Source organism: Rousettus aegyptiacus, unplaced genomic scaffold, assembly GCF_014176215.1.
Source record: "Rousettus aegyptiacus isolate mRouAeg1 unplaced genomic scaffold, mRouAeg1.p scaffold_m13_p_13, whole genome shotgun sequence".
In the NCBI taxonomy this organism is placed as follows: Eukaryota; Metazoa; Chordata; class Mammalia; order Chiroptera; family Pteropodidae; genus Rousettus; species Rousettus aegyptiacus.
The window spans coordinates 62,653,738-62,666,281 of record NW_023416288.1 but is presented as its reverse complement, the minus strand read 5'-3'; the positions used below and the strand labels follow the sequence as shown (position 1 = coordinate 62,666,281).

General features: G+C 40.7%; 1 protein-coding gene across 4 annotated transcripts in view; it reads left to right on the top strand.

The window, feature by feature from the left end:
• AHCYL2 (adenosylhomocysteinase like 2) overlaps window positions 1-12,544 on the top strand; it is a 138,584-nt gene that overhangs the window by 80,161 nt on the left and 45,879 nt on the right. For 2 of the 4 annotated variants that reach the window (XM_016148689.2, XM_016148688.2), the window contains exon 1: window positions 8,063-9,163. The exons of the other annotated variants lie outside the window; for them this stretch is intronic. In XM_016148689.2, coding sequence (XP_016004175.1) covers window positions 9,107-9,163 — 57 coding nt within the window. In that variant the 5' untranslated portion in view covers window positions 8,063-9,106. Of the gene's footprint in view, window positions 1-8,062; window positions 9,164-12,544 lie in introns of those variants that run through there. 4 annotated transcript variants of the gene reach the window in all.

Genomic DNA, 12,544 nt, shown 5'->3' with positions numbered 1-12,544 from the left:
AGCAGGCTGAATATGTCACACAAGTAAACAAGTTTTGCGACCCATTCTGTGTCACTGAAATGCGCTGCCAGTGGTGACTGTTTTTCTAAAAGGAATCTCTGGAGTGGCTCTCATAACTCAGAAACTGGCCAGTGATCTAGAAAGCCATCTCACTTCCATGCATAAGAGAAGACGTGTCTGCTCTGCGTGCATCTCCTCACAGAGTCGCATGAACAGATGTGAGTTAAGGGCATGTACTTTAATGTAGTTGATAAATTTAATCACATCCTGCAAAATGTTACGTTCTAGTGACATTTTTTGGCTAGCTAGCATTTCTCTAAGGATGACGTAGTGCATAGACTCACATTCAGAAGCGACCTCTTTGACCCAAGTAGTGAAATCAGAAAGCCGTCCAGTCATGGCAGCCTCTCCGTCCGTGCACAAAAGAACCAGTTCAGTTTTCCTAATACGTAATCATTGAAAGACTTGAATAGTTCTGCAGCTGTGGTGTTGGCTGGCAACAAAAGTGCACATAACATAGCCTCATGCACATCCTCCTGAAAAACATATTGCGCAAAACAAGCATTGTTGTCAACATTCGTAGACTTGTCAACCTGGATTGCATATTACGGTGACTCATTAATCCTAACAGTTGTGCCTCAGTATCCTTTGCCGTTTCATCAGTCCATCCAGTTATGGTGCTAGCTGACAGAGGAACACAGGCCACCTTGTGAACTGCAGCCTCTCAACAGCAGGCAGGATCAATTCTTCACCAACAGTAAAGGGCCTCTTAGCTTCAGCAATGCGGTTAGCCACTAAGAATGATGCGCTCAGTGCAGGCATATCTGATGAAGTGGTAGCCATCAATAATTGCTTCTGTTCTTCATGTTCACATTTTTATCTTTTAAGAACTCCAGAGGCTTGTCTTTTAATGCAGGGTGCTTGGTCTACATGTGGCGAGCAGTTTCGTAGGTTGCATGGCTTCATTGGGTAGCCGGTCGCCACAAATTACACAAAGCGGGCTTGGAGAATGTGAATCAGCTGTTGCAATGAACATGTAATTTAAGTAGGACTCTTGGTATTTTCTTTTAAATTTAGCTTTCTTTTTGTTGGCAGCCTTACAGTCTTCTGTTGTCTCATCATTGGGTCTTTCTCCCTTTTCAAAGAAGCTCTCCATTGACATTTGTTTTTTACTCATTTTGGCTAGAGTTCATTTGTGGGCTGACCAAAACTGTGACTGAGACAAATGCGCAGTACAGGAAACAGGCGCACACGGAAGTGGTAAATAAAATAAGGGGTGGGCCACGTGTGGACTAAAATAAGTGTCAGATTCTGACTTAAAGCCTGCTACCAGATGCAGCTTATTGTCACTTGCCACACACTGATAGGGTTATGATATGAGTCTGCAAGCAATCGATTTATTATGGTCTCTGTGCAGTCAGACTTCTCTGCTAATGTTAATCTGTATTTGCAGCTGCTTCCCAGCGCTGGCATCACTGCCTCAGCTTCACCTCAGATCATCAGGCATTAGATTCTCATAAGCTCGTCACCTAAATCCCTCACATGCACAATTCACGGTAGAGTTTATGCTCCTATGAGAATCTAATGCCTGATGAGCTGAAGTAGAGCTGAGGCGGTGATGCTAGCACTGGAGGGCAGCTACAGATACAGATGAAGCTTTACTTGTTCGCCTGCCACTCACCCCCTTCTGTGCAGCCTGGTTCCTAACAGGCCACAGACTGGTACCAGTCCTTGGCCCAGGGGTTGGGGACCTCTGATTCAAATGCTGTTTATTAGTCTGCTCAGGCTGCATAACAAAATACAACCACAAATGTATTTTCTGACGTTCTGGAGGCTAAAAGTCCAAGTTCAAGGAGCTATCAGGGTTCATTTCTGGTGAAGCCTCTCTGGTTTATAGTTTCTGCCATCTCCTTGTGTCCTCACATCGCCTTTCCTCTGCATGCCACAGAGAGAGAGTGCTTTCTGGTGTCACTGTCTCCTATAAGGATGATAATCCCATGAGATTAGACCTCTACCCTTAATGACCTCATTAGCCCTAATTACTTTCTATAGGCCTTATTTCTATTAGGGGTTAGGGTTTCAACAAACGAATTTTGAGTGATATAGTTTAGTCCATACAGATGAGAAGAGAGAATCCTCTCCCATTAAAACAAGAGGGAGAAAAGAGAAGAGAGACGTTGGTAAGGTTGTAGGCTTTGGTGTCAAGTCGAAAAATGTTTTTTTCATCTAATGGTTTTAGTTTTCTCTGTGAAATAAAAGTATAAGCAATATACTAAGGGTAAGGGCTAGACTTTATAGTTAAACATTTGAGCAGAGTAGAGACCACCGAACAGCTGATATGGAGATAGGAAGAAAGGATTGAGTAAGGGAGCATGACAGAATTACTAGGTCATATTGACCTATCTGTGTGCCTGGGTGGTTTTCAGCAGCAGAGCGACCCAAGCATAGGCATGACTATTTGGTAGTGGTAGTCTTGCATGGCCGAATTTGGCCCATTTTAAATCTTCAGTGTGTAAGACCTTCTCTTGCAACCAGGTCATAGACTTACGTTGACACTACAATGTTAACACTGCTTTGAGAAGATTGAATTCTCTTCCATTTTCTTTTAACTGCTAGACTTAGTAGAAGATTTTTACTAGAGCACCTTTATCCTTTAGAGAACTGCACTTAGAAGGAAAATTGAGACAATTTATGAACCTCGGGAGGTACTGATAACATCTGTAAGCAAGAATTAGCTCATAACCTTTAAAATCAGAGCAAAATTGCCTTGGACTCATCCAGAGCAAGTGAACACGACAGCACAGTCAATCCCCGTTATTCTTGAATTGTATATTTGCATATTTGCCAACTCGTTAAAACTTCTTTATAACCCCAAAGTCAATGCTCGTAGTCCTTTTATTGGTCATTGATGGGCATGTGCGGAGTAGCAGAAATTTGAGTCACCCGACATGTATGTTCCCAGCTGTTGTCAAAGAAGGCAGTGCTCCCTCTGCCTTCCTGTCTCAGGTCTCATAACTGTCATCCAAGTGTCCTTTTCATGGTCTACTTAGTGCCGCGATTTTTGCATTTTTGTGCTTTTTCTTGGTGTCTTTATTATTTAAAATGTCCCCCAAAATAGTGCTGAAGTACTATCTAGTCTTCCTAAGCACAAGAAAGGCTGTGATGTGTTAGAGAAGCTACATTCAGCCATGACTTACACAGCTCCTCCAATGTAAAAAGACCAACAATATGAGCACTGGCAAGGATATAAAGCAACTAGATCGCTGATATTCTGCCTGTAGGAGTGTAAATTAGTACAAGTACTCTGGAAAAATTGCTTGGCATTATGTACCTGAACATATGCATATCCTATAATCCAGCAATTCCATTTCTAGGTATATATCCAACAGAATATTTTCATACGAGCACAACATACACAAGAATGTTCATAGTGACATTATTTTTATGGCCCCCAAAATGAAAACAACTTTCAACAGAATGTATTTAATAAGTTATGAATATTCATGCAATGAGACATTTACCAGCCATAAAAATAAATGAACTACTGCTAAATGCAAGAAACTTGGATAACTCTTAGAAACATGTTAGCTGGAAAAAAAACAAAAACGAGGCACTTCAGTGTATATCTTGTATAATATATCAAGTTCCAAAATAGGCAAAATTGATCAGTGGTGATAGGAATCAAGATAGGAATTATTTATAGGGAAGAGTAAGGGTAATAACTGAGGAGGGACAGGAAGGAAGGCTCTAGGCTGCTGGTCATGTTCTGTTTTCTTATATGGGTAAATGCTACACAGGTGAACCATTTGATTTTTGAAATGTTCTCAAACAAAGATTTTGATTGGTGTACTTATTTTGTAGGTAAGTTATGCTTCAAAAAAGTTTATTTAAAAATATATATATAGTAAGAAGTCCATATTCTACATTTATTTAATGGCATTGTGCTTCATTATTTTACTCTACATCCATTCTATCCTCCAGCGCTCCCCACTCTGTGATAAAATTGAGGGCCATGAATACAAATTCCTTCTAACTCTTACTCTGATTGTTTTCAAGTTTAAGTAGTTTTCACATTTAAGCTTGATCTCTCTTTGAAGATAGTTTTAGGTAGACGCTAACTGCGCAGCAAACGGAACTCTGACTTAAGTGGCGCCCTATTAGCTGTTTCAGGGAAATGAGTATTTAAGTCCACAGTCCACTCCCAGATTCTAGAGGACTTAACAGGGAGTGGAAAAGGTGGCTTGGTGCCTGCGCTCATGTTCTATAGTCGCTGTATTACTTGTTTACCTGATGGGTAACACTGATGGGATTAGTCAGTGGCAAGGAGGTACATTTACCTATACTAGGCATAATTTTGTTAATAGTGATGTTTTATTTATGATTTTGTTAGTTCTCTTGTTCAGACCTGATTCCCTTTTCCTTCTTTTTTACGCTTCAGATGCCTGTCCTCTGTTTTATGTATTTTGGACTTTGCTCTGAGCTAGCTATTCTTTAATTAAGTTGTTTTTTCATTCAGCTCATATTCTTTGGCTGTGCTACACTGAAGGCTGGAGTCTTTACCAATGATGATGATGCCTCCATTTGGAGTCTGAAATACCTGTGCAGTATAAGTCTTAAGATCACTGAGGAACTGACAAATAGGATGCCTGACATCTAGGTTGTGGGGCAGGGGGAGGACTTAATAATTCCAGCTATTCTGGCAGCATTGGCTTTTCAAGTCTGAACGAGCAGGGGCGGGGGATTTGAGGCCCAGCGATTCCAGCCAGTCTCGTAATGGACCAGATGGAACTTTGAACTCTGAACTCAGGTGGTTAGGATCCTTACCCTCTAATAAGCTATAGCTTTGGTGACTAAGGAGTAGTTATTGCTTTTTCTATAACTTCAGAGAAACCAGATGGATTAGAAATACTGAATATTAGAACTGGAAGGAACCAGTTCCAACCTCCCCCCAGTCCACTCTTACCCAGTCCCCCTCATTTTATCACCAGGAAACTGAAAAAGAGTAATTAGGTGACTTTCCAAAGTCTAATAAAACTATTAGTGACAAGCCAGGACTAGAGGACAGGGTCACATTCTTATGTTCTTTGTCCTGTGCCTTATGACTCTCTAGGTTGAAGATTTATCACTTCTTATTTAAAACCGTTCTGCCATTATAGTTACTTCTTTGCCACTGCCTAGTTCTTTTCGACTTTGACCCCTGGCAATATTAACTTCTTGTCCATTCCCCTCCAGCTCCAAGCATGTGCTCTCTCTGGCAAGTCTGGCTTGCCTCCACTAATGATGGTACTGCTAGCAAGTCCCCATTGGTAGGAACACAACTGGTGCATAGAACTTCAAATTGTTTTTCTTGGAGTGAAAATTGATTGTTTGAGCTGTATACACATTGGTCAATTTTTGTAAAGCAGAAGACTGCAGGAATAGGTGTAGTCTGTGTAATTTTTTTTTTTTGAAGTTGCAAACTCCTCACCTAAATGTTAAGAGTGATTGTTATAGTTTACAATGTACAGTGGCCTCACTCCTGCCCTTGCTATAAGTATATCTTCTAAGACATATTAAGGTAGAATGAAGTTAGACTGGAAACAAGTTTATAACTAGTACTTTTACCTACACCTTATGCTTTATACAGCCCTACTCAGTTAATACACCTTCGGTTCTATAACAGCTGCCGTTTTTATTTTTGTTTCAGAAAGGTGATGACTGTACAGCATGGCAGCAAAGAGCATTTTGTCTTGTTACAGAGGGGTCTAGTGAGGCTGCGGTTTTAGTTTATTTTAGTTAAAATCTACACTAAAAAACAAAAAATGTTACAACTAAAATGATATTTAAAGTCATTTTTCTTCCATGTTTTAACACTACTGGGAGAGCAGGCTTTTATTTATTTTTAAAAAATGATTATGTGGAAAACATCAACGAGAATACCAATAACCTAATTTGCTGGTCAATGAAATATTTTAAGGGTCGGGCTCCACTTTAACAGTAAAACAGTCTTTTGGCCTTGATTTGTTCCTAAAAGCTTCACAATGGAGATCGCAATGGATTATGATTGATGCAGATCAAGCAATGGAAAGATTATATATTCCTACGGAGATAATATTATAATTAAGGATTAAAACCCTAGTGAGGACTCACCACAAGTAAGTTATAGCTGTGGTCAATAATATAACTGTATTTAACCTATGTATACAAAATAATGTTCTAAGTCCTATGAAATGGACATAAATATATTAATTATGCAAGTTACCTCCAGAGTCCTCTAAGGTATTTGTACAACATAGAAAATTTGACAATTTCTTAAACTCTTACTATATGCCAGGCATTCTAGGCAAATCAAAGCTGGCTAAGCCCCCGAAGAGTCTGAGTCTAACCAGGGGCAGCACACGGATGCAGTGACTGTAATATGAGGCAGGGCGGAAATAGCGATGTGACCAAAGAAAAATACTAGAGGGAAGGAGGATTCCTTTTTTTCGGTCCGGTTCCATGGCAGAACTATCATTCGAGCTGAACCTTGAAAAATATGAATAAGTGAAGATGATGGAAGTGAAGGCAGAACGATGCCATTTCAGTAGGAGAAAATGGCCTAAGCAAAGCCACTGAGGTGGGAAAGGACAGCATGATAATGACATAAGAGCTCCCATTTATTGAGAACTTGATATACGTACGTTTTGAAATCCTTGCATCAATCCTGTGAGACGGCTGTTACTTCCACTATACAGATTAGTGGTACCTAAGTGGCAGAGGGAGAATTCTAACCCAGATCTGTTCTCCCAGAACCCATGCTCTTTGCTGCCATACTGTGCAGTCTTCACATCCAGGAAATAGCAGGTAATGCCGCTTACCTGGGAATAGGGTCTATATAGGGATATGTAATAGAAGACCCTCCTGGAAAAGATTTACAGAGGGTTTTTAGGAAAATGGATAGGGAGGGATAGATGAGAGACTTCGTGGAGGAGGGCTCAAAAATAATGTGCAATTGACTGTTCTGGGGACTGGGGAAAAGGAGAGAATCAAAGATGCCTGAGGTTTTATATCTGGTTGACTGAGAGAAAAGAGGTGGAAAAATGAGGAAAAGAAACTTGTTGGGAAGGTGGAGAGAAAGGGAAGATGGAGCGATCATTTTAATTTTAGGTATGTTACATTTAAAACACAGATGAAAGATACTATTGCAGATTTACTCAGTAACTTCTCGTTTTATTAAGTTTAGATTAAAAGGAAGACCAGAGGACAATAACTGGAGCTTGCTGAAAGCTCAGGATTTGTCACAGTTGATGCGCTGACCTTACAAGGCCTCATTGCTCCTGCATTTCACCAACTTTCTGTATCTTATCACTCAAATTGCCAAATTGCTTCACTCCAGAAGTTGACCACTTCTTTTACTTCCACCTCTTGTGTTCTCTCTTTTCATTGCCTCTTGCGCTCCGCCTGCCCTGTGATCTCTAATCCCTTCACACCTCTGCATTCACCTGATCCCAGCGGTCCCCTTCTGTTTTCACTTGCCTTTCTTTCTAGTCTAGACCTCTGGGTCAGTCGTTTGAATTCTTTCTTCCCTGGCATCTTACAATACCTCTTTCCCTAGACATTACCTTTCCCTCCTCCATTCCACATTCAAAAGGTTCTTAACCAACGAGGGCCTTAAAAGGCAATGAACCTGTAATCCTAATTATAATATTGTGACCATCGGCTCCAGAGAAATTATCCGCTGCAATGGGAATTGGCACTGTAAAGAGTCCTTGGCCCTGGAAGGGGACCGGGGACCAAAGCAGGCATATCTTGTTGGGCTTTCTTTGTGCTTGAAATCTATGGTACTCTTATTGGAATGAACTAAGAAGGTAAAATAGATTAGGTCACTTTTTTTTTAAAGGTTTTTTCTTATTTCCAAACTTCCGAAGTATGCAGAGAAGATGGAGCTGATATGGAAACATAAAGAGGAAACTGCTCTGAGATCCCCAACCTTTTTGGCACCAGGGACCGGTGCTCCTATGAGAATCTAATGCCTGATGATCTGAGGTGGAGCTGAGGCAGTGATGCTAGTGCTGGGAAGCGGCTGCAGATACAGATGAAGCTTTGCTCGGTTGCCCACTGCTCACCTTCTGTTGTGAGGCCCAGTTCCTAACAGGCCGTGGATGGATACCAGTCTGAGGCCTGGTGTGTAGGGAGGGCTACTGTGTTGGCATCCTGTATTTTTTTCTAGAACCAGACCTGTGAGTTAAAACCGATATTGGATAAGGACTTTGAGGCAGTACTAGTCTCCATTGGAAACCCTGGCTCCCTCTAAACCTACACTGAAGGAGCACCTGACTAACCTCAAGGAAGCAGCTAATTTACAATTGGCACCCATGTTGTTGACGCTGCTGAGGGCCTTATACCTTCATGTAAATGGCACAAGGAACCAGCAGAGGGCGTGGTGGTCCCAGAACTTCAGAGCTAATTTCTGATTTTGTAAGAGATGTCCTCGGCTCTATCCCAATCTCCCGTGCAATAAAAATTTTACTTGAGATATGCCTGAGTTTGGTGCCAGACCCCTGATGTGAGCAAACGGGGAGCCTCTGCAGAGCTGTTTAAACTCGAAAGCCATAAGGAACTCTCGATTTCAAGGAAACGCCTGTTTACTGTACTGATCCAAATGAAGTAACTCCTGAGAAATGGGAGTACTTTCTTGACCTTGATCCCTATTGATTTTGATATCAGCATATCCAGTGACGTGTCCTCAGGGGCGGGAGAAAATTAACAAGGGCCTTACATACAGGGAAAGAGAGGAAGCCTGAGCGTTGCTGCAGAAAGTCCCCACTGGGGAGGTGGGGTAGTGTTTGGGTTGCTTTTAACAGTGAGTGCCCTCTGGAAGTTCAGTGCCTGGGTGCAGCAGAACCTTGCATCAGCTCTGATTTTGAATCAGAAGCAGAAGCTTTCAAGCTGGCCAGTGAGGGACTTGTTAGGCAGTTGACAAGGATCTTGAATAGGACGGCTCTGTGAAAGGAGAGTGTGGTTTCTGCTGCACATTGTGAACTTCTGAATCACTGTTTCGTTCTGCTTTGGGACACTCAGAAAACCCTGGCATTTCCAAACCAGCTTTCCCTTTTGCTTCAGGACATATATCCCCCAAGCCTGAACTATGGAGAAGTGGGACGGTAATGAGGGCACCTCAGCTTTTCACGTGCCTGAGTGGATGGTGAGTTCTTTAGTCGCTTTGCTTTTCCTTCTCTTTCTTGATTATGAGGCCACCACTTCTGACAGGTGACAGGGATCACTTGTGAGAAGTTCCTACCAAAACCTGTGGTTGGGGAAAATGTTACTACTCATATTTCTGATTAGTTCCTATGTCCTGTGTTGCCCCTGTTTCTTAATTACAAGCAAAGCTGGGGAAGGTCTGAGAGCCGCCTGGCTAGTCAGCTTCTTGCCTGGTTGTCTGTGCTGCTGGTGCACTGCATGAGTTATTCTGTGATTGCTTTGCATTCCATTTGCAAGCCAATGCTTAGTTTCTCATGGGGAGAAAGGAAAAAGAAAACAGGCCTACCTCGCTTTATTGTGTTTCACAGGTGTTGCATTTTTACAAATTGAAGGCAAGACATTCCAACAGCAAAAAAAAAGATTAGGACTCGCTTTATTGTGATACTTGCTTTATTGCAGAGATCTGGAACCAAACCACAATATCTTCAAGGTGTGCCTGTAGTGAGGAGGGAAAAAACCCAGAACTGAAAAGATTTAAGGCATTTCTCCATTACCTGCCCATTTTTTTCTCCCTCTAGTCAAAACATTTCCTCAAATACCTTATATATATATTTCTAAAAGGCAGAAACTATAGCTCCTTCAGTACCATTCTTCAAAATATCATATTTGCCTGATGAATATTTTTAATATAATGATAGTAAGACTTGTTTGTTGATAAGAACTAGCAAATAAAACCTTACGTTTTAAATCCAGTTTCAACTTTTGATTTTAAAACAGCATCCATTCTTCATGTGCTTGACTGTCTGGTTTCTTCTGGGTTTAGCCTGACTTCTTACAATCTATACCGTCTTGTGTTTTATACATTTAATTCCTTATGGAAAACTGGTTAGACTATATGCAACATATTCCAAGTTCTTTTGAGTGTTTATGGAATTACAGACTTAAGGAACTATCACTAATAAGATGGAATATATAGTAGGCCTAACAAAGGCCCAACTGAGGAGCCTACATTTCAACTCATACTGTTATAACAAAAATAATTTTTGTTGAGGTTATTGCAGTTGTTGTTCTTACTGTTGCTTCAGAACTTTGTGCTCAGTTTTAAAACATTCAATGGAAAGAAAGTCTACCCATCTACAGGCTTATTTCAAATAATGAAGTGTCTTAGGATTAATGGAAAGGATTCACATAATTATTCCAGTTGGGTTTTTGGTTTTGAATCTCTAGCTACTTACTAATAAGAAAAAAGGGGAACAAGAATTCTGGTTTTCTTAGGGGAAGGAGGAACCACATAAAGATGCTAAACTTTAGTGCTTCTCTAGGGGAATAGTACAGAGAATTCCACGGGACATTACCATGTCGGCTCAGAGTCAGTGAAAGTTTTATGGTGACACCTGTTCTCATAATAGTCCTCACTGGCTTACCTGCTGAGCGTATGTATCCTCTCAAGAGGTGCTCCTACTGAACTTTTACCTACTTACTTTTTTAATTTACATCAACAGTAAAACGGTCCTAAAGGAGTTAGTGTGACTGTTGCTTAAGGGATATGACTTAGGACTTCCCAGCTTTTAGAGAACATTCCTTAGTAAAGCACAGGTCTGCTCTGTTTTCTATATGGCATCTCTTATTTAGCAAGTCCTTGGCCCTTCTCTCTCAAAAACCAGGAAAATAACTTTGATTAGTAGATTTTTTTTAAAAAAACAACAATGAGAAAGAGTAGGGAGGGGCTTATCTTCAATAATTCAGCTTTTTAATCTGCTGTCTTTTTCTTACCAAAGCCTTAACCTCTTGCGGCCTTCTTTCAGATACCACATAAGGCATTAATTTTTGACCTGGTCTGGAAGTGCTGCATTAGGTTGCCACCAATGTCCACGTAGCCAGCAACATGAACCACTGAGCACCCTCTAGTGTACTGCCTATAGATTTTCAGACCTTCTCTTTCCCCAAGAGAAAACCCTGGAGGCAGCTCCCACGTTGGGAAAAAAATTTCAATATAAGAAAGCTTTAACAAATGTCTGGTTCATGTTCCACTTTACATATTAATGTAATGCAACTTCCACTGAGCCTATCCTTACCTCCAAAAGAAATATGACTAAGCTCTCAAACCTTCTTTCAGGAGGACAATTTAGCAGAAAAGGTGCATTATATCACCTTGGTTTTTTGTTGTTGTTAATGATCAGCAGCAAAAAGGGACTTGTATACCCTTTAGAGAATAGGACTCAGACCAGACAGCAGCTGACAAGTACTCACATCTCTGGTTCCCAGCAGGGAACTAAGCCAGGACGAACGAAGTTTGATGAATCCCAATCTCGAGAATTGACAAAGTAGACCTTCAGTCAACTTTCAGTCAGTCTCTGGAAAACTTCTGCTGGAGTCTCTGCTCTTCGGCTGTTTCCATGTGAAGGATTTTCTTAGCTTCGTTCAGGTAGTTTTGCTGCTAAACGGTTGGAGACGCATCCTTTTAAAGACTGTTCTTCCTAATATGAGGAGTCTTTAGTCCCTGTCGGTAGGTGAAATACCTCCTCTTATGTTGCATGGAGATCAGCAGTAACCTTTTTTTTTTTTTTTTTTAAGTTTCTACATTTCAATATTTTCTCCTCCTACCCAGGCTCTCAATAGTACTTGGTACTTTTCCATGGGAAATCTGATTGACTTTCTTGATTACTCAGCCAGCTCATTACCCGATTTTCTTTCAGCTAGAGGTAATCCCTTTTATAGGTGAAGAATTTGTTCAACCAGCTCATTTGACTTAGAAGGGGAGATATCTTTAAGAATGCTTGAATCAGATTTACTTGGAAGGGAGACAGACACCTTTAAGGAATCTAGTAAATGGTGGTAGAGATAGCTTGGCTGTAACTCTGGATCAGGATTGACATTTAAATCTGATACCCATTTGAAAAACTGATGAAAACTATGAGCCCTCTCCCTGGGAAAATATACACATACACAAAATTTTGCATTCTGTTTTTTTTTGGTGGGGGGAGCGGTGGGAGCATCTAGACATCAATGAACTCTGGACAAAGAACTTTTGACCTAAAAAAATAGAATTGTTAATATTTTACACTTGTGTGTTATGTAGTATCCAAAAGCCTTTCACATACATTATTTTATTTCTCAGTGCACATTTGAGAAAGGCAAAGTAGATGTTATTGTTTCCATTTTACAAATGAGGATTACAGATGTTAGTGCTGGAAATGTTAAGAAATGGAAATACAGAAAGTGAGAACTTCTGATCATCATCCTTTGTGTACTTGAAAGGGAATGAACTGTTTTCTCTGGCCTGACCCTCTTAAGGTAAATAGATCTTCTGTCCTCCCCAGGAGTCCTATTTTTTCTTAATGTATTAACCATCTGTTCTTGACAGCCTTACATTGTGGCAATC